Genomic DNA, 27,431 nt, shown 5'->3' on the forward strand with positions numbered 1-27,431 from the left:
TAAAGAATGATTTTAAAAAAATATATATATATATATAACCTGCAGATAACAACAAAATTAAGCGGAGCGGGTGCGGGTCTAGGTGCGGGTATAAAATTATTTGTTTGAAGGTTGTGCGGGTCATATTTTTTAACCAAAACAAAATTGAAATCTGCGGATTGGCGGGTCAGTAGAATGAGTTCGATTCGCAACCCTGCCTTAACCGTGTGTATACCGGATCAACTTTTAAATTACTATTACTTAACTTTATAAAAATATATTTTAATTAAAATTTATACACATGTATGATTACAAAAAAAAATATAATCAAAAAGAAAAAATAAATATCAAAAATTAAATTTAAAACAAAAAATAAATCCGCCTTTTAAGAGCGGATCAAAATCTAGTAGATCTCTTGGACTCGCAACGTTTCCTTTAGTCGGCCACGAACTTACAGGTCCAAGAGATTGGACACGTCGAAGTCGTCGTTTAGACTTCTTTTCAACTATGTTAGTTATACAACCCATGTTTGTTTTACTAGAATTTATTGATCACCTTTTGCTTGGTACTTGGTAGTGCCATTTATAAAACTATCCCATTCTACTGAGCTAATCAACATTAGTTTCATATAAATTCTATTTGCCCTGTCATGTAGCAGCTAATGTTCTATATTAGTATATTACCAGACTTCCGGAAATCGATATATTACTGTTTGATTGTGAAGTAAATAATCAATTGATCTATAAATTGACTACAGACACAAGAATGATTAACGATATATTTGATTTTCACTAAATGCAGAAAACGCTGAGAAATTCTATACTTTGGTATTCGGCATTTATAGGACCAACAAGAAATTCGAGTAAATTTGACTCCTGCCATATAAATGCTACACACTTCCTTTTTTCTAAACTTAACTAATTATCAACTTGTCATTAACCAACCACGGATCATGATTTATTCCACATAAGTGATTCAACCCCACATACAAACTAAGTAATCTTGTATCATCTAAAATACAGAATTGTTTTCGAAATATCCAGGCATGAACAAGTTATATAAACATGGCCGATAAAAAATATTTCATTTTCGATAATAGATCGTTAGTTTTACATTATTTTTTTGTTGTATGAATTTTGAATATTTATACATTATTTCAGAAACAAATTGCTGGAGTGTTTTATTCAAAAAAGTCTTTGTGATGATATTGATTACGCTCATTCATAAAAACATTAAATGATAGCCTGAATTAGTTAAGCAATAACTTAAACACATACCAGAGACTAGTGACGTTAACAGTATCCGTTAAACCACAGATTTTTCATTTGAGTGGGGAATAGAAGCCGAGATGATGTTGAAATCCTAGGCATAGATTGTATCTCCTTTTGTCTCTCTTCAAGATTGCAGGTTGCTATGAGATTTATCTCCGCTCTCTTTAAACACTCTGAGTTAGCAAGAATGTATGACAATAGTTGTTTCTCATCATCTCTTCCTTCATAGTTGTTCCACACAAAGATCTCTAGATGAGATGACAAGCATCCCGGAATAGAACTCGGCTGGTTCCAGGGAGGTGATGGACTCTCATGTTCCTATATTAATATATATACACTTTAGTTTGAATTGAGTTCATCAAACCTAGATGATGTTATAAGGGAGGAGTGTACTTACCGTGTGGATTGTAAGAAATTTCAATTGAGCAGAATTTTGAAGGAAAAACATAAGTGGTTCCAACCAATCTACTGTTTTTGTCAAGAAGTAAAACTCTATGAGCCGAGAGAATTTAACGTCGTTACTGCTACCAACCTGTAAGAAGAAAAGAAAAACATTAGTTGACTAAGCATCTACAACTACAAACAAAGGAGAGTGCCGGGTTAAGTAACTGTTACCATCGGATTGGTCAAACACAAGTGCAGATGTTTGACAGAAGAAAGAGATTTCAGAAACTTGTCATCGGGGTAAATAACATGGCTTATGTTTGCCTCATCAAGACAAGACATGTTATCTATCAAGCAGCAGTCTTCGCAAACGGTAATTAAGCTTATATCATCTAGTGCAGGGGTATCTATTACCAACGACCCAATGAGATCATCATCATCATCGTCCCCTTCCTCTACGGGCTCATCCATGGGCCAAGCACTTTTATAATATAATGTTTTTAAGGAAGACACTTTCACGGTAAAGTTTGTCAAGTTGTCATCCTTACGTCGTTGCACCATCAGCCAGTGTAGAACAGAGGAACTTGATAAAAGTCCAGCAAGAGAGTCTTCGTCTTTGTACACCACGTCGATAAGAGAAAGATATAAGAGAGATGGTAGGTCAACCTGGGAAGGAACATCCACTAGAATCTTGTTAGATAGAACTAAATCAACGAGAGTGTCGCATGTGTGGAGGCTCTTTGGAAAGCTTGTGATCTCTGCGTTCCAAAGGAGATTGAGATCTAACTCGTGCACACCTCGATTAACTGCATTCTCAAGACACTTTTCCACATCTACGTCAACATGAGAATGTGGACCGAGTTCGATAGTCAGCCTCTCTAGTTTTGGTGCCTTATGGAGTTGCAAAGACTTCTCAACAAACCACCCAATGATCCCGCTGCCGCTGTCTTTGTATTCGAGTGTAGGAAGCATAGTCCATATCAAACGCCATCGCTTAGACAAGATTGTGGTCGCTACTGCATCTTTTGTGGGGATGAAGTTCATGATCTCAAGAATCAAATCGTCAGGCAAATCACAGATCCGATTTTCCATCCTATCGAACCTTCCTTTTCCACTGGGACAAAACCCTGATTTATTTAAACCAACCTAAACAGACTTATATACTACAAAGAATTTTATTTTGTGGGCCACCACAATTTCCATTATTTTAAGAGAACAATACTTAAGCTTAAAAATTCACATATTTCCTTATTTCAATAAAATTGCTATATACATTGAAGCTACATAAATAACAAATAATAAATTTTCATAAAATCAAAATAGCTAAAAATATAATAACAAAATTTTAACACTGCGAACTAATTTTAAACTCAAAATTATACTCTAAACTCTAAACCTAAACCCTAAATCTAAACTCTAAACCCTAGATTTTTAATCCAAACCAAAGATCTTAAACACAAACCTAAAATCTAGACTAAAACTCTAAACCCTGAAGAGTTGAAGAGTTGAAGAGTTGAAGAAAGGAAGTGTTGAGTTGACGGAGCGAGTCGGTGAGACAACCCATTGAGGAAGCCATCCTCGTCGTTCCTGCTTTCCTTAGCAGTCAGCGTCCAACTTCCAAATCAGCAAGAAGAAGGTGGGAAGTCGCCGTTGATGGATTACATGCAAAACATAGACTATATTTTCAGATTTGGTAGAGATGATGTCTCCCATGAGATCGTCAATGATCGATTAATGGAGGGTTTAAAGAGGATAACTATGTTACATGTATCGTTTCGGACAGTAAAGAAGAAGATGAAAGAGTGTATCCGAAACCCCAATCGCCAGGAGACGTGAAAGAGACAGAACACGCTAAACCTAATGAAAACGACGCGTTTCATCAAGTATACCCTTGTGGATTAAATGGAGATATGATTTGGCCCAACAAAATGCGAAGCCCAGTATGAATGGATGAGAAGTTAAATGAAGCGCTGCGTTTCTAAAAGAAGGGGACACGTGGCGGCTTCTCCTCATCTTATTTACTGACGTAGCAAGAGGAGAAGAGAGTAGAGTTTTACTTTATAGTATTAGATGATGTTAAATTGTCAAATATTTTAATCAATTATTTTAAGTGATGTCAATATATATCAATTGTAAAAAATGGTATAAACAATTACATCAGTTTTTCAGATGATGTTAGTACTGACATCAATTAGAACAACTGACTCAGATAATATATTATTAATTAATAATTGAAGAAATTAATACCGATTTATAAAAAAGTACTTTAATAGTTATATTATTTATAGTTATTGTTTTAAATATTAGTATCATTTGTAGCGTAGAAAACACATATAAAATAAAATATTATTCTGCAACAATTTATTATTTTCCATTGAAAATATAACGTACAAGAAGAAGAAGAAGAAAAATAAAAAAAGGTACAGAGAAAACAACATATTGATGTCAAAAAAACAAGAAAGATTTACACTATAAGTCACATTATGTGTTTATTATTACATTCTATGACACTTGTTACTAGCAACACACTTTCTTCTCACTTTTCCTCTTCTTCTAACACTCTTTCCTCTTTTTCACATCGTGAAAAAACTCTTTATACCTTTCTACTTTATTTATAATTGAAACATTTTTTCTTTTGTGACACTTATAATTGAAACATAAATTACTAAATAAAATAATATACATAAATCATGTGGCCACAAACCATTCTCTTTTTTTTTACTCATATCTACCACTTATCTTCTAGCCATTAGATCTCTAAATATATATTATAAATGGACGGTCCAGATTATACCGTATTTTGACCTACCATCTACTCAGTTTCTTTCCCTCTTTGAATCTCGCCTCCATCACCGTTCTTCTCCTTGTTGCAGTCATGACAAAGGGAAGAAAAGAGTGAAAAAGATCTATGTGGAAGGGGTCAGGCTCCTGGTCCAGTCAAGACCTCGATAACTAATATCTTTGAAAAAGTGCTTTGTACGGTTATTATACTTGAAAAGCAATATCAGCTTCTCTTCTCCATCTTCGTTACTGTGACTATTCAGAGACCTTGATGAAGAAGAAGAAGAAGAAGCTATGGCGGAGATAGCTATAATAGTACGAGGAACTAGGGGAAGAGAGGCTGAAGTTCTTTCCATGTCTTTGAAATATCTGCTAAGACTTTTTTTTTATCTGCTAAGACTTTTTCTTAATGTTTTGGATTCCTCTCAAATTATTTATGTATATGTATTATTATAATTTTTGACAATTCCAGGTTATCATCTATCCTATTAAAAGTGAAGTACAAATGAGAAATAACCCTTAATTTTTTTTTACTATTTACCAACTTGTGCCATTCCCTTTAATAATAACTATCCAATTAAAATTATCATTAACTATCTATCTACCTAAATATTCTCTAACCATATAAGAAATGATTTTTTCAGCAAAAAAAGGACTTTGAATATGGTAAACGTGAATCGTTTTTGACTAACCATAATTCTTTATAATTTTTAAACAGCCTTATCAATTAAAAATATATAAAAGAAATAATATCAACTATTAAATATTTTAAAGTTACAAAACAGCATAATATACTAATAATACATTTAACTATATATCAATTTAAATATTTGTAAGTTGATCACCTATTTAATTTATTTTAATTTTGTCCCAGAACATCATAATATATTAATAATATATTTAACTCAACATAATATATTTACCAATGTTTTGAAAATCGGACCGGACATCCACTCGGAATTATAGTTGAATCAATGGTGGGACCGGTCAAACCGGTTCAACCAGTTTTCAAAACTGTGTGGGAATCTAGGTATATTTTACCTATATTATTAAAACTAAGTACAAATTAGATTTGTTTGAAAACATGTATAGTAAAATTAAAAATAATTTTGTTTGGAACATGGATAACAATTTTTTTTAAAAAAGTTTGTTCGAAAACATCGATAGCAAGTTAAAAAAAAGTTTTATTTGGAAACATGGATAACGGTTTAAAAAGAAAGGTTTGCTTGGAAACATGGATAGTTGTTTTTAAAATAGTTTTATTTGGAAATGTGGATAACATTTACCAAAATAGGTTTGTTTAAAAACTTGATAGCAGTATATTAAAAGAATAGTAATTAGCTTATGTTACTAAGAAAAATTGAAAGTTCATTATATTATCAGAAACTATCTATCTCACTCTATTTTAAAATATACGAAAACGGGTCCATATAATTACTTAAAAACGTTTTTCTCTAAAATCATCACAAACAAAATTCAAATTTTATGTACATATTTCAAATCAAAATAATAATTTAAAATTTATTTATATCAAAAATTGATTCAAAATATACGTATATTCAAAATTTTATTTTTACTAAAATATTTTCCAATAACTATTATTAAAAAATGTTTTCAATATATATAAGAAAAATACAATACAAAGCCCAATTTCATATACCAACTTAAATTCTGGCTTTTATTTTTCACATCATATTTTAAAAATATAATATATGTGATTATCTATATGATGCTACGTATAAAATACTATTAATTATATGATTACTTATATGACGATACATATAAAATACGATTAACTATATGATGGCACATATATGATGTATAATAGTGGCTGAGGATGGTTGTTCGGGTACCAATTCAGGTTCGATTCAGATCAATTTGAGTTTCTGGGTTCTAAGATAAAAAATTCAAGTCTCATTCGAATATTTTTAAATTTTGGTCCGAGTTTGATTTTGATCTTTGAGGTTCAGTCCAGGTTCGGATAACCCATTTTTTTTTTAAGTTCATTAAATACTTTGATATTCTCAAAATCTACAAACAAAATAATATATTACATATAAAATCTAATAAAAATGTTAGAATACCTAAACTTAACATATAAATTTGTTTGTTTTAAATATTTGGATCGAGAATAAATAATTTTCAAGTATTTTGGTATTTTAAGTATACTTTAACTATTTTAGGTATTTACTTTTGACTATTTGTATATATTTTCAAGTACTTAAACCAACTTAAAAATATCGTATTATGGATATAAATATATTTCAGATACATTCGGGTACCCGTAATACTTCGGTTTGGATTGGATTCAGTTTTGGTCCTCTAAATACCAAAATTTTGAATAACTCGGATATTTAATCAATGTTGGTTTGGGTTTGGTACTACTTGCTCGGATCGATTTCAATTCGGCTCTTCGGATTCAGATTTTTTTTTGCCTAGCTCTGATGTTGACATGAAAATAAATACGAACATATTTTTTTAAAATACATCTGCGCGGGCGCACGGGTCAAAATCTAGTTCAGATTAAATTTGGTTAAGAAATATTGCGTATCAACAGTTTTACATTTCTGTATAAGTTTCATGGCTTGCTTACATTTTCGATTTTCAATTTATGTACATCAACACATATCCACATGTACGCATTCTTGTATCCACATGTACACGTACATGTCCGTTGTCCACATGTACATCTGTGGAAAATATCCACTTTAAGGTTTTAACCAACCCATTTTTCTCATTCTTGGATAAAAATGTCATCGTAATATGCAATATCCACATGTACATGAATATGCAACATGTACATGAATATGAAACATCCACATGTACACTGTTTATAATATACCTCCATGGCTAATACTGCATTTAAGAATCCACACCACAAAGATGTAAGAGTGGGTGATTCATCAATGATATTGCGTGCGAAGTTTTTGAATTTTTCTTATGAATTTAATAAAACTTGTTTAGTGAACAAAAAAACCTCTAAAAGCATCATATTTTCTCCGATACTAGAAAAGAGAAAGAACATGAATGTTCAATAGTTCCGGTAACAGATTACAATATAAGGAAACTAATTTTGCCTCCTCTAATAACCCCTAGATGCAATGCAAGTGTCTTCCCATTATCATTATAGTCACAGGTTCGGTTCTGGTTTTTGCTCATTTTCTCTTATTTTTGTAAAGAGTGACAATTTCGTAATAAAGTCATCATCTTTATATTAGGGCTTCCCATAATGCCTGCAACTATATCTTGGAGCCGCCATTGATTTTCTTCATGCATCCTTTATTTTTTGGGCGTTTTTACTTCCAAACCTTACACATACAATATAGATTAACCGATTAAATCCAAAACTCAAGAAAAAAACAAGTTTTATCATAATTTATGAGTTTTAACCAATTACAATAAAAAATTCCATGGCTCTTCTCCGCCAAGCATCTACCCCATCCCTGATTTTCTGGTCACCACGCTCCCGTTTTTGAATAGGGTGTTCGCCATCCCGAATTTTGGTCGAAACTTTTGGTCAGAAACGAAATTTGTGGGTCAAATTAAAAGCAAAGTTTTGGGATTTTCTTTGGTTTTATAATTCAAAATACTTTTAAAAATAATAAATAACATGAATCAACTTAGCAAAGCAAGAAAAAAACGATTTGGTTTGTTTTAGCTAGAGGGCTAAGATTGTAAAATAACAACTGAAAAGTACCTTAGTAGTGGAAAGTGACTCATACTGTAATAAAAATTCAGAAAGTGTCTTAAGATGATAAAAATCTCAAAAAACAACAGATTATAGAAAGTTAAACAAATTACTAGTCATGAAAAAAAAAAGAATGCAGAGATACAACAAAAGATACTATTAGTTATATCCAGATTCTTCTTTTTTCTTCCCATTCCTTTTTTTTTGACAAAGGCCTTAATTCTTTCCATTCCTTGTATCTTCTTTTCTCATCTTCAGTCTCTGTCTTCCTCCACATGTCCAATCAATGTTGTCGTGTCCTCGTATATCTCAGAATGATTCTGATCCTAACAAAGAATGATCATTAAGCCATAAGAAAAATCTTTAAGAACTTTAATTTTCAAAAAAATTGAGATTATGTTTAGAAAAAAAATTTGAGATTAGAGAAAGAAAAAAGAAAGTTCAACCAGAGTTGTTTTGATTAACAGACTTCAGCAATCTTTAAAATCCGTCAAGAAAAAAGAACAAAATTATCATTATGACTCATACTACTTGTTGAAATCTGTTTTTATCAAATAGCCAACAATTTTAAGCTCCGGAAAAAAGTTTAAGAAACTGAAAAAGATACAAGATGAAAAAGAGACGAAGATGACAATATGCTTTTCTTGAAGTAAAACAGTTATAGGAATCATGATCCAATAGAATTAAAACACAAGAATATTATACTACTTCTCGTAATCTTTTTTAAGTTCATGCTTATTTTTTAACTGATTCGTTCACATTTTATGGGATTGGGGTTCCTTTTTTGGGGAACTATAATAAATCACTAGATTTTGACCTGCATTTTAAAAACGCGGGATTGTCGTTTTTATAAAGTCTAATTACAAAGAAACATAGGATGTTAATTTTTTATCGGAAAACAATATATTTATGATCTAATGAAATTAATAGATGTGATAATTACACTGTTTGTATTATAAATGGAGCTGAGTTCGCTAGTCGTTGCATTCTGCTTGACCCGTTAATCCATTTGTTGAGTTATTTTTTACTCAAAATTTTGACTCGCATAAACCCCCGAAAAAATAGTGTACTCACACCCCTTAGATTTACGGGGATAATTTAAATGTTAATATAATAATTATTTTAATAGTATACTAACTATTTTTATATGAACTTATATATATATATATATATATATTTTTAATATTAATATTTTCAGAATTTTTTTTAACAATTATTTTATGGGTTGGAGGATACCCGTGATTTAAGTTCAGCTGACCATCATCCTTTTAAAACCGACACATCTGTAATCATATGTTAAACTTTTTGAATTGGTCGACCCACACCCGCGTGGCGGATCAAACATGACGGGACCCGCAAATAAACACTTCAAATTCTACCTCTAACAATAAAATCCAATTATCTCGCCTAATTTAAACAATTTTTAATACAAAATATATACTTACATTCAAACCATAATATCCCCTTTGATATATATATATGTATGCTATTTTGAAACTATAAACAAAATATTGCTGAATCTTCAACTAAACAATTATAATGTTTACACATTATTGTTTCCTTAATATCTTAGAAATATAAGAATTTTTGATAATTTAATAACCAACCAAAGTCACTAACTGAAAATTCATAATAATTTCATCTAATATAAACGATATTGAATACATAATGCTATATGCACCGATGCTATACTCAATACTATTAAATATATAGGATGCTATTAAACTTTGGAAGTGTCACATATAATTATATGGTATTACTGAGTTAAAATCTACATTATCTTCTTTGTTCTAATTTTTTACGTAAGCTAAATCATGGCCAGATAAACAAAATTCTAAGCATGTATGGTATGTAAAAATTAAATTATGTTTAAATTTGTGTAACCCATTTTATGGTTAAGAGTGAAAACAGGAAACATTAGAACCGTGATATGTATATATGTCACGTGTTGTTAGATTATATAGGGGTAGACCAAACAAAATAATTAGTTAAATGAAAAGGTGTATTAATCTTTTAGGGAAAATGGCTTATTCCCCTACGAAGTAGTTGTTCCCGGCTTTTTCACACACGAACTTTTAAACCATGCCAAAAACCACACGAACAACGGAAATATTACTTATTCCCTTATGAACTAATTATTTCCAGCTTTTTCACACACAAATTTTTAAACTTTGCAAAAAAACCACATGAACTATGCTATTTTTTGAATTACACACACAAACTATCAATTTTAAGCTAATTCCCCTAAAATCGTAAATTGTGTTATTTAAACATTAACTTAGTTTATAACAGGTGGATAGCCGATTTAATTTGGGTTGATAAAAAAAGATAATACATCATTTTGTTCTTTTTCTTTTCTTTTTGTCAACTGCTCTTCTTCTTCAAAAATCGTTTTACTCTTCATCATCAATTGGAAATAAAATTTATTATTAAAAGATTAAACGTTTTACATGATGCATAAAGAAAGAAGAGCAACAACATAGCGGATTGGTAAACTAGTAGTTGCTGCTCTTTTTTTATGCATCATGTAAAACATTTAATCTTCTACAAAATAATAAATTTTATTCCCAATTGATGATGAAGAGTAAAACGATTTTTGAAGAAAAACAACAGTTGACAAAAAGAAAAAAAAAATAACAAAACGATGTATTATCCTTTTTATCAACCAAAATTAAACCGGCTATCCACCTATCATAAACTAAGTTAATGTTTAAATAACACAATTTACGATTTTAGGGGAATTAGCTTAAAATTGATAGTTTGTGTATGTAATTAAAAAAAAATAGCGTAGGTCATGTGGTTTTTGGCAAAATTTAAAAATTTATGTGTAAAAAAGCTGGAAATAATTAGTTCATAAGGGAATAAGCAATATTTCCGTTGTTCATGTGGTTTTTGGCATGGCTTAAAAGTTCGTGTGTGAAAAAGTCGGAACAACTAGTTCGTAGGGGAATAAGCCATTTTCCCTAATCTTTTATAAGTAGATTTTCTAAAACTCCTTCTTTTTTAATAGTATAAACTAGAGTTTACCCCGCACATTCGTGCGGGTATAATTTTCATTTTTAAATTTTTAATTTTGATACTATCAATAAAAATTAAATATATGATTTATATCTTATTGTTATGTATTGTATAACTCTTTAATCTTATTGTTTAAGTTTATTATTATATTATTATTATATAGATTTTTTTTTGTTTTTTCCTTTTATTAATTTTTATTACATTTTCGACTTTTCATAGTTTGAAATAATCAAATAAAAAACATTCTTCAATATATGATTTTTGAAAATATTTAGCTGTACAAATAAAATGTTAACATATGTTAATAACTTTATTTGTATAAAAATATGACATGGTTAACAAATTTTAACTTGTTTTAATGGTAGATAATGCTGTATTTAAATGAAAGCATTTTTATAAAACAAATAGGTTAATTAACTAATTTAATATAATTTTATCATATTTAATTTATATAATAATTATATTTTAATATAATATAGACTATAATTATAAATTTATAAAAATAAAAATATTTTTTTTATATTTTGGTTTATAATAAAATTTAATTAATATAAATTTATACTAATATTATATTACTTTATTACGAAATTATTTAATGCATTATTTAATAATAAATATTTAAAAAGTTTAGTAGGATTTTATTAGATATTTTCTCAACTGATTTTGTTATAACTAAAAACAAAACTAAAATTTATAAATAAAAATTTGATTATTAGTAATATTCTTATTGATTATTATGTCATATTATTTAATTAATAAAATGGACCTAGTAAGACTTTTTAATGGTAGATAAAAAATTGTACTTTTCTTTTAATAGAGAAGATTTTTACTATATAATAATACAATTATATTATTTTTATTAATTATTTTATAGATCTAAACTTATTTTGTACTAGATCTTTTTTATTAAACTGTTGTTAAAATAAAATATGGGCATATAATTTGTAGAGAAATTGCATCCTCACACAACTTATCTCATAATTAACTCAATACCCTAAATCCCTCCCCATGGCACTTTGGTTTATAGTCACCAAAATTGTCCCATCATGTGCACTTATCTAATTTAATAATTGTTTTTGGGTTTTCAGTAAATTGACTCAACAGTTATATTGTTGATGTAAATTATATATCAGTTTAAGAAGTGTACTAACCCAAATAATATACATCAATTGTATAATTGATATAAATTTATATAATTGTAACATTATTGCTAAAATAATACAAATTAAAAGAAAGGACATCACTTATATTGAACTGATGTTAAATTAATTAATAATAAAATCAATTACTATAAATGATTTAAAAGTATAAATATTCGTTTCAGTTATGAATATGTAATTTAAAATAGTGTCACTTATTTTTTTGATACAATTTTAAGTGATACAATTCATTGTTTTTTGTAGTGGATTGTGGTTTGCTATTTGTTATGCGAGTGAATCCCAATACTTGAACTTGATTACATATTTATTAATAACTAATATATGGTATATTAAAATTATAGGAACTTAAATAAACAAATTGCTAATGGTCCAAATTATGACTATTTTCAAGTAGATAAAAATGATTATGTTTTAATAGTATTGACTAGAGTTTGATCCGCCCTTTCAAAGGACTGGCAACATTTTTTTTCCATCATCCTATGTATTGATCTTCCGCTTTTGTTAAATGTATGAGATTATTATCAATCTTAAAAGTTTGCATTTTGATGATTTTGGCCCGCCCATAAAAAAGCAGGGTTGTTTTCGAATGATATAATTTTTTTTTATTTTTGATTGGGTACATACTTTTAAATATTACACATGAAGTGTTATATTCAACATTCTGTAACCTGGTCCGGACCCGCAGTTAAACCGATAACATCGATGACTCTATATGTAATTTGGTTAAACTCTATTTAAAAGTTCTATTAAACCCGCAATTTTGATTGCATACGTACTTTTAAATGTTACACATGAAGTGTTATATTCAGTGTTCTGTAACCCGGTCCGGACCCGCAGCTAAACCGATAATATCGATGACTCTATATGTAATTTGGTTAAACTCTATTTAAAAGTTCTATTAAACCAGCAATTTTGTTCTAATCTTTTATACTGGTAAAGTTTATTTTATTATTATAATTTTTGGTTAGCATTTATATATAAATTAACTATTGTCATTCAACATGCCTTATACTTGATAAATAAATTAAAATTTTAAAAATGATTAATATAAATATATATATATATATATATATATATATATTTAACTTATGAAAATATTTATTAGTTTATATATCGTACTTTAATATTTGTTTTAATAAGTTGAAATATGTTGTTAAATTCATGCATTTATTTTATTATGTTATTTTATAATTTAGAAAATAGTTAATAGATGGATTAAGTTACTTTATAGAATTTATTAGTTTATATATCGTACTATAGAATTTTATTTCTTAGTATATAAATAAAAAAGGAATTAAAAATCGTTTTTAACTACAGTTAGTTATTAATTATGATTTTTATGATTTAAAAGTAAATATTTAAAAGAAATATGTATTTACATTTTAAATAAAAAATATTAAAAGATATTATTAAGATGTAATCTTAGTAAAAGATACTTAAGAATATATTTTTAAAGATCTTATTTTGAAAATATTAAAATAATAGATTAAATATGGTATATATTTAATAATAATTAACTAAGTTGCAAGAGAAAAAATAGGAGGTTAAATAAATGAAATGGTCCAACCTAGACTATTTGTAAGTAGATAAAAAGTTCTCCTATTTTAATAGTATTGACTAGATTATGACCCGCCCGAACGGGCGGGTTTTTATTCTTATGCAAATTTGGGTTGTGTTTTTTTATTGTAACGTAAGTTTTGATAGAAAACTTGTGTTTTGATTTTTTTGTGTATTATGAAGTTAAATTATTGAAAATAATTATTACATAATTGCTTATTGAGTTTTATTTTATTCTGACGTCTAATATATTTTATGTAATGGTTCAAAACGATCTGTTATTTATATTGATGAATTGTCGGGCGATATTGTCCAGAAATGGCTACAACTTGAAAAGTGTCAATAGTTTTCCACTCTCCAACGGGTAAGTCGCGCTGAAGACGGAAAATTTGATTCCTTTTTCAAGATGCTGCAATCTTTACACCGTACATAACAACAACTAAATTCGATAATGAATACAATAAGATGATTACTAAAATATAAAGATAAAATATACTCACACTTTCATCGGCTAAAACCCATTCAAATGTGTCGCCTCCAAACCCGTTGTTTTATTTCCAAGAATGAAGAACTTTAACGCGAAATAGCCAATTGTTTCTCAATGGTTTGACACCATTAAGTAATCGAAAAGTGCTTGGTTTCGTCATTCTTATTCTTTTTTTGGAGCTGATCGCGGATGTGTAAAGATGATTACGAAGACCAGTATTTTTTTTTTTGAAACTACTTATGAAGACCAGTATTTAGAGTCTAATTTCAGTGGAAAGAAAAAAATATACTACCCAAATATTCCCCAAACCAATTTAGTAATCTATAATAAATAACAAATCACATTATAGTGTCACCAAGATATTAAGCAAAATTGAAACGACATGGAGAAAAAGATTTTCCATAAAAGATTTTATTGCAATGAATGTTTTACCCAAATATTGCCTAATTTATAATAAATACTAAATCCCGCAAATGGATGACCGATATATTAGGCAAAATCTTATTAAACGCAAACTTGGAGAAAGAGTTTTTAATAAAATAATTTATTGCTAAGTAAAAATAGAGGTTTCTGTTATGTAAATTATGGGAAGTATATATATATATATATATATATATATATATATATATATATATAATATATATATATATATATATGTATATATATCACGCAAAAGATGACCGAGATATTAGGGACCAAAATAAAAAATATATTATATTGCTAAGTAAAAATTGAGGATTCTGTTATGAACAGAAATATAGGAACTGATATATCAAAATATTGTGTTTGATCAGTTTGAAATGAAAAAAATGACTAACCATAACCGAGATCAACATCGCTGGAATATTAAAATTGGAGCATGTATACTATATTCTTGTTTGTTTGGTATTGTTGACTGGTTGAAAATAATTTTGTGTATATATTCTAAAATTGGATCTGATCTTAGTATTGTTATAAGACACAGTCAACAGTCATAATATAATCGAAGTGCATAGTTTGTGTATATAACAGTCATCGCTGTAATATTAAAATTGGAGCATGTATAATGTATTCTTGCTCATTTGTTATAGTCGACTGGTTAAAAATAATTTGTGTATATATTCTAAAATTGGATCTGATTTTAGTATTGTTATAAGACACAGTCAACAGTCATAATATAATCAAAGTGTATAGTTTGTGTATATAACAGTCCATAATCACACATAAGATGACCGAGATATTAGACAGAAAAGTGTATAGTTTGTGTATATAACAGTCCAAATATATATGATTTAGTATGTATGATAATTATTAAGAAATCACCACATGTTTGTCTAGTATACTTGATACACTAAAAATGAATCCTTGCTACTGCCAAGTTAACAGTTGCAATTGTAGTACTTGAGATTCAAATCCAGAGGACCAGCCTACACTCTAGTTCTATAAGTTTCAGAATCAAGCTAAGAAGAAGATATGATTTGGTTGAAATAGGCGATAGTAAACAAGCAAAATAAACACGAGATTGATTCAATTAAACAAGAGCTAGCCTAGGGTATTTCATTGGGTGTTGAATTGGAGCCAAACAATTATTCAAGCGCGATGAAGTGCTTTCTACAACTCGGATCACTCAGCTGGAACACTCCACTGTCGTGGTAGTGATCGCTTTGCAGATCGATCTCACCACCTAACTGTCGTTGGGATGAGAATCGATTGCAAGCTTTAGAGAACAGGTCCGATCAGTTCACTTACCACCCTAATATCTACTTTCGCTGATTAGGGATACTAAGCTCATTCAATACATGCCAAGTTATCATTCTAAGCGGTTAACTAGGTGATGAACTAGTGATCTAACATCAAGTGATCAGTTTAATGAAAGCAGTAAGAACAGTATGAATGAAGAACAGTTATGGATCGCTTATCTATGTTTAGCTCATGTCTCAACACCCTAAAAACCCTAGGCGAGCAAGGTCACTACTCGATCATGATGCACATAGACAAAGACATAAATCCTGAATAAAATTGCATAAGAACAGAGTATGAAACAATAGGGTTCAGATGATCTTCTCTATGAGAGGATGGATTCTTCTCCCTTATAAGTTGCAGATCGCAAATACTCAGTGTTCTCTTGTAAAAACTAGCGTAAGAAAATAGAAAATGGATAGGTGGCGTTTTATATGGAGGCGCCAATCAGAAGGAAAGAGATTAGGGCAATAGGGCTTCAATTCCCGAAATAGGAGTTTCCATATTTGTCTGGAACAATCACCGGATCACTCCGTCTGCTTGTTCCGCTTGAGAGAGATCAGTCTCGGGACTGTTCTCTTGAGTGTTCTCCGCAGGAATGCTCCAAAAGGACTTCTTTTCATCAGGCACCTTCTCTTCTTTCTTCTGCTAACTCCAGACCTGTAAAAGGTCAAAAAGGACTAGACTGACACGAATTAGTGACTTGAAACAAATGAAAACGTATATACAATGATGTGAAAAACACCATATATCAATTCCCCCAGACTTAGATCCTTGTTTGTCCTCGAACAAGGCAAGTGCCAAGAACAGGGAGAAAGGTTTGAAAGCGTGGGAACTTGCTTATTCTCAGCAACCATACTCTTACCACAAATCTCTGAACCATACAAGCTGTAGATTAGGACCACGCACACTTACTGAGAACCCCCTGATCGCTGTTCGAAGATCAGCTCCTTACTCTACATCTTAACCTGAAAAGGCAACACTTTCGAGACAAAACTACTTATGTTCAATTAAGATCAGCGTGAGCTTCTTGTCACAGGCTCTACTCAGAGAGAACGGGCTAGGTATAGAACAGGCTAACTTTTATGGTGGAGTTCAAGAGTGTTTAGGGTTTACCAAGAGCGGGTGCAGGATATCGCACAAAATGGTCGTGAGAGGACGGCTCCATTGAGGTCCACAGTCCTTACTCATCTCTGCTGATCGGACTGCTCTCCGATAGATCGATCATAAGACTGCTCTGCGCGATTCAACTTCCCCTTCAGATCACTTCACTGAAACCACCGTTACTCTCTCAACTTCCCCAGTGGCATGCATCATAAATTCTTCCCCTTCTCGTCACCAATAAGTCAAAGCAAAAACAAATATTTTTTTTTTTTTTTTTTTTTATATATATGTACTGAATTACAAAATGCTGGGGTGACGAGCAAGGAGGTAACAAGTGATGTACATGATGCCACTGGTGATTCATTCTGATCTGTTCTAGCCACTTACTTCTCGTTGTTCTCCATGGTATCGGAACAGGCACTCCGGTTGCTCTGCTTGATTCCACTGTGTGAGCATTGATGAGTAAGAACTGCGTCGATCCTTTCCTCTCCGACCTTTTTGCACATATCTGCACATAAAGTACTAGAAAAGCAAATGCATGAGGGTGGAATTAAAGGTCAGGGTTCAAGGTGGGAACTAGCTAAAGATGAGCTAGCCACTCAGGAACAGCAAGAGGGAGATAAAAATTGGATAAGAAGTCCTGAGTGTAGTTCTCATTCTACCCTGATCTAGTGCCCATGACAAGAAGAATTAGAGTCCAGATTAGGTTCAGATAAAGTGGAGTTAAGTCTGCCCAGTGTAACCTGATCGGTATAGAACTTCTGGAGTGTCAAATGAGATAAGTCAGGGTGTTCCAGGTCCATGTGTGGGTCTTTCATCACTGCTAAGGTCACTGAATAAGAAGGTTAAAGCACGAGGTGGTTAAAGAGCATCACAAATAAGGTCATGATTCCCACAATAGTTTTGACTGACTCGATCCTAAAAACTGACTCGATAAAAACATAAAAATGACACAAGACTGACTCGAAAAGCACACAAGCGAATATAGTACATCGCTCCCCCAGACTTAGTTCACACCATCCCTGGTTGTGAAAATAAATCAGAGGAAGCTGAAATAAACCAAACAGAAGCAAATAACATGAAAAATAAATAGTTCAGATGGATAAGACAAGGGATAGAAATAGTCCTTTCGGACTCAGTCTGAATCGCCGATTCCGGAGTGACCAGCTGTCCTCCTGTTCCTTGGCAGTCTCACTCCTCCAGTCGATGTGCCTGCTTGTTCCTTGCCTGGGCGCCTTGTTCTCTGCGGTGTACGCTCCTCCTGCGCTCCAATGCAGCCGCCTGTGATCGCCCTGAGTATCCTCTTCATGAGGCTGTTGTTCTTCTTCTGGGAATCAACCATCCAGCGTCTGTAGGCGTGATCATCAGTCACATCGGTGAAGTCCTCCAGGTCGTACTCACCATCAGCCGGTGGAGTCACATGCTCCACATCATCCATGTCTTCATCATCGTGCTGAACCGGTGCCTTCGGATCATCGCAGAGGTGCTCTTCAGCGGGTGAGAACACAATGTTCTCCAAGGATAAGAAGTCTGTGAACCCAGGCATAGGGAGCTTGCAGTACAGAGGGTTCCCTTCTTTGTCCTGGAACTTGTAGGTGGTCTCGTGGCGCAGGATGTGGCATGCGATCAGGTAAGGAGTATCGATGTACTCAATCGCAGAGACGACCGTGTAAGAGCTGAGGTTGATGTTGAAGTGCTGGAACAAGGGTGTGAGCAGACTGCCGCAACGATCCTTCTTATCATCAGTTCGAACCAGTGTGTCTCTGCGTTCCGAACATGGAGATGAGATGATACCCTGGGTTGGTCTTGACTTCCTGGATTGGCGTGATGTTCTCTCTGCGCATCTCGTCCTCCAGTCCCGTGTAGAGAACTTGGAGCTCTCCATTCGTGATCTTGGAGGTGTACTCCTTCGCGAACAAGACATTGGACACAATCTTGGCGATGATCCGGATAGCAGGGTTCCGGATCTGCGACTGATAGGCCTTGCGAGAGGTGAACTTGCCGGCTGCAATGAGATCCCAAAAGGTGTCTGCCGGTTTGAACTTCCTTTCCACTGAAATCCCCTTTGGCGTGTCTGCAATCTCGAATAGCGAGTTCAGGTCGTCGAGAGAGATGGTACAGAACTTGCCGTCAGCCATGAAGGAGAAGAAGCAATTCTCATACGAAGGCGCATTGGGGTTCTGGTAAGTGATCTTGCATGTCGCGAGCACTTGCCTGACCAAGTCGGGGTAGAGAACCTGAGCCTGGTAGCAGAGAGGCATGATTCCCATAGCCTGCATTGTGTCGAACACCTCAGTGTCAAGGCCTAGATCGCCTAGTGTTTGCTGGTTCACGAATCGCGTGGACAAGATCTCTGCTAGGAGGAGCTTGTTGTATATCGCTGCCGACTCCTTGTCCCATCCCTCGACGTTGAAGTCAAGGAGCATCTGATCATTAAGGTCTATGGGCGCTCCCTCAGTCTTGTTCGGCCACGGGTACCCAGGTGGAGCACTCGCGGCTGGAGAAGCCGTGCTCTTGGTGACTCTAGCGTTCCGCATCTTTGGAGGCATCTACAAGACAAAACAAAACCCAATATCAGCACAGTTCGTCGGTTGTTCTAGAAACGATGGAACAATCCAATCTTCTTATTTAACCCAAGTCCATCGATGACTAGACAACCTACACAAGCCTCAATCCCAACAATACAAATCGCAAAGGCCAATTAGTACCAGTGACAATCGGTTCTTATTCCTTTCAAAATCAACTATGAATTCAATCCTAGTAGCAAATATACTATCAAGAGCTACAATCTAGGTTGAAATCGCAAGCATAAAGGAAAGAGAGAACCCAAGAAATCACTCCCAAATCACAATTTGCATGCGCAAAAAGGGAGAGAGTTCTTGGTGATTACCTTGATTGGAGAGATGATTCCTGCAAAACAACCCAATCTCAAGAGAATCCCAAGAGTTTAGAACCAAAATCGATGAGAAAGAGAGAGAGGTGAGTTCGCGATTTTAGGGTTCTAAGGGGGGGGGGGGGGTTCTGCGGCGAGAGAGATGAAGTGGGGAAGTGGAATGTTTGGTTTTTTAATAGCCAATCAAAACCGCTTCCCCTTCCCTTTTTTTTTTTTTTTTTTTTTTTTTTTTGTTTCGAGAACTTACCTGGGAACAATCGGCGGAACAACCGCTAGAGTGCTCTCCTGGAGTGATCTCGAATTTTCTTGATTTTTCAACCTGCAAGTTAGTTCCTAGAAAGATAAAGACAAAGAGAAAAAAATATTTACACTCACCAGTGGGTTGCCTCCCACCAAGCGCTTGTTTTCTGTCACTAGCTTGACTTCAATGAGCCGATTAGGCTTGAGGGGGATCGCTCAAGGGTATCTCTACACCTTCAGCGATTGTTGTGTCAGCAAGATATGGCTTGAGACGCTGACCATTGACAACAAATTCTCCTCCTCTTGTGTCCAGCAACACAACAGCTCCATAAGGGCGAACCTCCTTAATGGTGAAAGGTCCCGACCATCTAGATTTAAGCTTTCCAGGGAACAGCTTAACCCGTGAATTGAAGAGTAAGACCTGATCGTTCGGAGCAAAGCTTCTGCTGATGATCCGCTTGTCATGGAACGCCTTTGTCTTTTCCTTGTAAATCTTAGAACTCTCATAGGCCAGATGCCTGATCTCTTCCAACTCGTGGATCTGAATGGTTCGCCTCTCCTTGGCAGGTTTGATGTCGAAGTTGAGTAGTTTGACAGCCCAAGCCGCCTTGTACTCTAGCTCAACAGGTAGGTGGCACGCCTTGCCATAGACCAGATGATAGGGAGTGGTCCCTAGAGGGGTCTTGTAGGCTGTTCTGTACGCCCAGAGAGCATCGTCAAGCTTAAGGGACCAATCCTTGCGGGTGGCGTTGACAGTCTTCTGGAGGATGTTCTTGATCTCTCTGTTGGAAACCTCCACTTGACCACTTGTTTGAGGATGATAGGCGGTTGCAACCTTGTGTTTCACACCATTCTTACTCAGCAATCCTTGGAACAACTTGTTGATAAAGTGAGTTCCACCATCGCTTATAACCACTCTAGGCACTCTAAATCTTGGAAAGATGATGGAGGTGAACATCTTGGTTACAACTCGCGCATCATTAGTTGGACTAGCAATCGCTTCCACCCACTTGGAGACATAGTCCACAGCAACTAGGATGTACTCATTCTTGTGAGAGACTGGGAAAGGTCCCATGAAATCGATCCCCCAGCAATCGAACACTTCAACTTCCAAGATGTAGTTCTGGGGCATCTCGTTTCTCTTGCTTATACTCCCCATCCTTTGGCATGAATTGCATCGAGATATGAAGGCGTGAGCATCTCTGAACATAGTGGGCCACCAGAAACCGGCTTGGAGGATCTTGGAAACAGTCTTGAAGGTGGCGAAGTGACCAGCATAAGAAGAACCATGGCAGTGGTGAAGGATCCCTGGAATATCAGCCTCTGGAACACATCTCCTGAAGATCCCATCCTTGCCTTGCCGATAGAGATACGGCTCATCCCAGAAGTAGTGCCTTGCCTCCCTCAGAAATTTCCTCTTCTCATTCCCAGTGAACCTCAAAGGCTCTTTCTCAGCTGCCAAGAAGTTGGCAATCTCAGCAAACCATGGAAGATTCGGGTACTCCTTCTGGATCACTGCAACGAATGCTCCTTCTACGCGGGAACAGTCCTTAATAGCAGGTGACGACTGCTCCATGTTGCGCAGACCAATCGCATTGACGTACTCCATCGGTTGTTCCACATCAAGAACTGTCTCATCTGACACTTGCATCCTGGAGAGATGATCTGCCACTCCATTATCAACCCCCTTCTTGTCTCTTATCTCTAGATCAAACTCTTGGAGCAAGAGAATCCATCTTAAGAGCCGCGGTTTAGCATCCTTCTTCGTGAGCAGGTACTTGAGAGCCGCGTGGTCTGTGTGTACAATCACCTTTGATCCAACCAGATAGGATCTGAACTTCTCAAAAGCGAACATGATGGCAAGGAGCTCCTTCTCTGTGGTTGCGTATCGGCATTGAGCTTCATCTAAAGTTCTGCTTGCGTAGTAGATCACGTGAAGCTTCTTGTCTTTACGCTGTCCAAGGACTGCTCCCACTGCAAAATCACTTGCATCTGTCATAATCTCAAAAGGGAGATCCCAGTCTGGAGGTTGGACAACTGGTGCACTGACTAGAGCTCCCTTGATCGTGTGGAATGCGGCTAAGCAGTCACTGTCAAAGGCAAACTGAGCTTCCTTGCAGAGCAACCGAGTGAGTGGTCTCGCGATCTTAGAGAAGTCTTGGATGAATCTCCTGTAGAAACCAGCGTGTCCCAAGAAACTCCTGATTCCCTTCACTAAAGTTGGTGGTTGCAGACTCATCATGACCTCGATCTTTGCCTTGTCCACCTCAATGCCTTTCTCGGATATCTTGTGTCCCAGAACAATCCCATCTCTCACCATGAAGTGGCATTTCTCCCAGTTCAGCACCAAATGCTTCTCCTCGCATCTTTTCAGTACCCTGCACAAATTTGACAAACAGACATGAAAGGAGCTTCCATAGACGCTGAAATCGTCCATGAAAACCTCCATTATGTCTTCGATCAGATCAGTAAAAATCGACATCATGCATCGCTGGAAGGTCGCTGGAGCATTGCACAAGCCAAACGGCATCCTCCTGTATGCATATGTTCCATAAGGGCATGTGAACGTCGTCTTCTCCTGATCATCTGGGTGGATGGGAATCTGAAAGAAACCTGAATAACCATCTAAAAAGCAATAGTAAGGGTGGTTAGCCAATCTCTCAAGCATTTGATCAATAAAAGGAAGTGGGAAGTGATCCTTACGAGTCGCAACATTCAATTTACGAAAATCAATGCACATGCGATGACCAGTAACTGTTCTAGTGGGGATCAATTCATTCTTTTCATTGGTTATAACAGTGATCCCACCTTTCTTAGGTACTACATGCACAGGACTAACCCACTTACTATCAGAGATCGCATAGATCACACCTGCTTCTAGAAGTTTCATTATCTCTTTCTTTACAACATCTTTTAGATTCGGGTTTAACCTCCTCTGATGTTCTACAGAAGTCATCGATTCATCTTCCAGGTGTATTCTATGCATGCACAGATCAGGTGAAATGCCAGGTATGTCAGCTAGAGAATAACCCAAAGCCTTACGATATTTTCTCAGCTCGCACAAAAGCAGAGCAGTCTCTGCATTGTTCAGGTCAGCATTCACAATGACAGGATATGTGGAGTTAGGTCCAAGAAATGCATACCTGAGTCCCTTGGGAAGGGATTTGAGCTCTACCTTTGGAGCTTTCAGCTCGCTCCATGAGTCATCGTGCTGAGCTGCCGGAACAGTCGGGTTCTGAGGCGCGGTTGTTCCAGTCGATGTGCTGGACTCACTGTTCTCCCCCAGACTTAGATTCGCCACCATCCTCTCCATAGTCCTGGCTGAATCCAGGAACTTGGCATAGGCATCAGCATCAACATTCTCTAAGCTCTGCTCGGCTTCAGCTCTGACTAAGGCGAGTTCAAGTGGATCCTCGGTGAGAATCTCCTCGATCATTCCTTCATGCGGCTCTAGCGGATCACCATCTTCTTGGACAGTGAAAGTTTGTCCATCCAGCATTGGCTTCTTGAGCATCTGATCCATCTCAAACTTCATCACAATATCTCCAAGGTGGAGATCAATCTTCCCTTGTCGGACATCAATGATAGCTCCAACAGTGCAGAGGAATGGTCTGCCTAGGATCAGGGGATCATTGGAGTCTTCCTCGACTTCCAGAACAACAAAATCGGCAGGAACAATCGTGTTTCCCACCAGAACTTGAAGATCTTCGAGGATTCCAACTGGAGACTTCACAGATCGATCAGCAAACACTAGTGACATCCTGGTAGGCTTGAAGTCAGTGTATCCAAGGCGCTTAGCCACAGTATATGGCATGAGATTTATGCTCGACCCTAGGTCGACTAGCGAGCACGAGAAGAGTGTTCTGCCAATCTGAACCGAGAGAACAAATTTTCCCGGATCACCCAACTTCTTGATCCTTCTGTTCTGGAGCACCGCGCTGCACTCCTTAGAGACAATCATGAACTCGCTGTCATCAGATATCTTCCCAGAGATCAATCCTTTGACGAAGCTACGCATGGATGGTATCATCTGGATCGCACTCATCAGAGGGAGCTTGACAGTTAGGTCTTCCAGCATCTTCCTGCACTTCATCTCTTCTTTATCCTTGCGTGTAGCCTTAGCTGGAACAGGGTAGGGCACTTTCGGTACATACTGACGAGCGGGAGAAGGTGCTGCAGTCGGTGGAACAACCCCAGCGGGTCGCTCTGCTTCAGGCGGAACAGTCTCAGTAGGTTGTTCTGTGTCTTCCTCATCTGTGGGTACAGCTTTAGAAGGCTGATCCGACTCCTTCTGCTTCCCTTTCTCAACCGAGGTGAATCTCCTGGGGTCTAGATCAGGCAGTTGCTTTCCACTCCTCAAACCTACTGCATTGCACTCCTTGGGGTTCTTGTCTGTTTTTCCAGGGAGAGTTCCTTGCTGTCTCTTCACATTCTCAGCAGTCTGAGCAATCTGAATATCTATCTGTCTCATATGGCTTGAGACATTGTCATACTTCACACTCAGGTCATTGAACATGTGATTCATCCTGGTGTTGATGTCGTTTGTGACCTGGTTCAGTGCTTTCCCTTGGATCTGCTGTCCTTGGAGCAGCTGGCTCATCATATTGGCGAGGCTCTTCATGTCATCATGCGGAGCAGTCTGAGTCGGTTGTGCAGCTTGCTGATTAACCGGCTGTTTCTGGCTGTGGAACTGGGCATTCTGAGCTGGGTTAAGGACAAAGGTTCTTCCCTGATTGCCATAAGGCCTTTGGTATCCACTGTTCTGACCCTGGTTTCCTTGAGCCTTATCGTCCGGTTTAGGGGCATTGAACAGGTGGGGATTGTTCCTCACGTTAGGGTTCGGGTGATAGTTCTTGAACTGCCATCCTTGCCCATTCACATAACTCACTTCATGCTGATCCTCAGCCGACTGATCTGCCTCTGATGTGCCTTCCGCGGTAGCTTTATCCTGTGGAGCTTCTTCCATGATGAAGACCTGGTTCTGGTTACTCTTAATCAGTTGATCGACCTTGGCAGAGAGCTCATCAATCTTGCTGTTGTCGATGCTCTTCACCTTCTGAGTGCGATCAGTCTCGCGGTTATTGTCAGCTGAGCTTGAGGCCATGTTCTCAATCAACTCGAATGCACCTTGAGTGGACTGAGTCATGAAGTCTCCCTTACTGGCTGAGTTCAAAACGTTCCTGTACTCCCAGCCTACTCCATCGTAGAACACTCCCAGCAGATAGTCTTCTTCAAAACCGTGATGTGGGCACTCTCTGCGGTAGACATTGAATCGCTCCCAAGCATCGCAGAACGGCTCGTCTACCAGCTGTTTGAAGGTCACGATCTTCTGTCTCAGAGCTGCCGTCTTCGATTTTGTGTAGAAGTGGCTTAGGAAGGCCTCTCGGACCTGTTCCCAAGTGGTGAGTGATCCGGTGGGTAGTGAATCAAGCCAGCGAGCAGCTTTCCCATCAAGAGAGAAAGGGAACAGAGTGCACTTGATGTAATCAGGTGGTACTCCATTCGCTTTAGTGAAACCACACATCTTCTCGAAGTGCTCGATGTGGTCCATCGGTATCTCAGCAGGAAGTCCATTGAAGATCTTCCTTTGCACTAGACTTATCAAGGCTGGCTTGATCTCGAAGTCTTGCCTAGTGCACGGTGGAGGGGTTATGGCAGATCGCGTAGCAGGCAGATTACGCAGTAAGTTTCTCTGGCCGATCTGGACCACTTCCTCCTGTTGATTCGCAGCATTCAGAGCAGCTTGCTCGGCAGCAGCTTGCTGCGCTTGGATCGTCTGCTGCATCTGCTGCATCTGCCATTGCATGAGTGCAAGAGCAGCAGTGAGATCATCTGGATGGTCACCCATGTTGGTGTTCGTTGATCTCGGCTGTTGACGGTTCTGTCGTTCCAATCTCGCTAGTTCCTCGTTAGAAAGCTGATGCAATGGTCCTTGTGCGTTGCTTCGAGTATGTCTACTGGTCATGCACGTGGATCATCAGCTGAAACAAAGAAAATAACACGAGTTAGATATCTTAGACTAGATATGAAACCGAAAATTAGAGGTAAAAAATCTGGTCCCCGGCAACGGCGCCAAAACTTGATACACTAAAAATGAATCCTTGCTACTGCCAAGTTAACAGTTGCAATTGTAGTACTTGAGATTCAAATCCAGAGGACCAGCCTACACTCTAGTTCTATAAGTTTCAGAATCAAGCTAAGAAGAAGATATGATTTGGTTGAAATAGGCGATAGTAAACAAGCAAAATAAACACGAGATTGATTCAATTAAACAAGAGCTAGCCTAGGGTATTTCATTGGGTGTTCAATTGGAGCCAAACAATTATTCAAGCGCGATGAAGTGCTTTCTAGAACTCGGATCACTCAGCTGGAACACTCCACTGTCGTGGTAGTGATCGCTTTGCAGATCGATCTCACCACCTAACTGTCGTTGGGATGAGAATCGATTGCAAGCTTTAGAGAACAGGTCCGATCAGTTCACTTACCACCCTAATATCTACTTTCGCTGATTAGGGATACTAAGCTCATTCAATACATGCCAAGTTATCATCCTAAGCGGTTAAGTAGGTGATGAACTAGTGATCTAACATCAAGTGATCAGTTTAATGAAAGCAGTAAGAACAGTATGAATGAAGAACAGTTATGGATCGCTTATCTATGTTTAGCTCATGTCTCAACACCCTAAAAACCCTAGGCGAGCAAGGTCACTACTCGATCATGATGCACATAGACAAAGACATAAATCCTGAATAAAATTGCATAAGAACAGAGTATGAAACAATAGGGTTCAGATGATCTTCTCTATGAGAGGATGGATTCTTCTCCCTTACAAGTTGCAGATCGCAAATACTCAGTGTTCTCTTGTAAAAACTAGCGTAAGAAAATAGAAAATAGATAGGTGGCGTTTTATATGGAGGCGCCAATCAGAAGGAAAGAGATTAGGGCAACAGGGCTTCAATTCCCGAAATAGGAGTTTCCATATTTGTCTGGAACAATCACCGGATCACTCCGTCTGCTTGTTCCGCTTGAGAGAGATCAGTCTCGGGACTGTTCTCTTGAGTGTTCTCCGCAAGAATGCTCCAAAATGACTTCTTTTCATCAGGCACCTTCTCTTCTTTCTTCTGCTAACTCCAGACCTGTAAAAGGTCAA

At 36.1% G+C, this 27,431-nt stretch overlaps 1 protein-coding gene and 1 non-coding gene across 2 annotated transcripts; one reads left to right on the forward strand and one right to left on the reverse strand.

Annotated features, from left to right (window-relative positions):
* Window positions 1-1,112: 1,112 nt before the first annotated feature.
* Window positions 1,113-4,885, reverse strand: LOC108809927 (putative F-box/FBD/LRR-repeat protein At1g22000). The gene is made up of 3 exons (XM_018582061.2): window positions 1,866-4,885; window positions 1,648-1,782; window positions 1,113-1,568 (listed from the first exon to the last, which is right to left on the reverse strand). Exons 1-3 carry the CDS (start codon window positions 2,724-2,726, stop codon window positions 1,272-1,274), a joined length of 1,293 nt encoding a protein of 430 aa, XP_018437563.2. The 5' UTR covers window positions 2,727-4,885; the 3' UTR covers window positions 1,113-1,271.
* A 20,630-nt stretch (window positions 4,886-25,515) lies between these two features.
* LOC130497256 (small nucleolar RNA R71) lies at window positions 25,516-25,622 on the forward strand. Its single transcript, XR_008936262.1, has one exon. It is a non-coding gene; the product is annotated as a small nucleolar RNA R71 (small nucleolar RNA).
* The last annotated feature ends 1,809 nt before the right edge of the window (window positions 25,623-27,431 follow it).

This window comes from Raphanus sativus, chromosome 6 (assembly GCF_000801105.2).
Source record: "Raphanus sativus cultivar WK10039 chromosome 6, ASM80110v3, whole genome shotgun sequence".
NCBI classification, from domain to species: domain Eukaryota; kingdom Viridiplantae; phylum Streptophyta; class Magnoliopsida; order Brassicales; family Brassicaceae; genus Raphanus; species Raphanus sativus.

Bases quoted from the DNA above. Each gene is read 5' to 3' on its own strand.
- LOC108809927 (XM_018582061.2), bottom strand. From the start codon at position 2,726: ATGGAAAATCGGATCTGTGATTTGCCTGACGATTTGATTCTTGAGATC. The intron at 1,783-1,865 runs GTAACAGTTACT...TTCTTCTTACAG, and splicing joins TGTGTTTGACCAATCCGATG to GTTGGTAGCAGTAACGACGT. The intron at 1,569-1,647 runs GTAAGTACACTC...ATATTAATATAG, and splicing joins AATTTCTTACAATCCACACG to GAACATGAGAGTCCATCACC.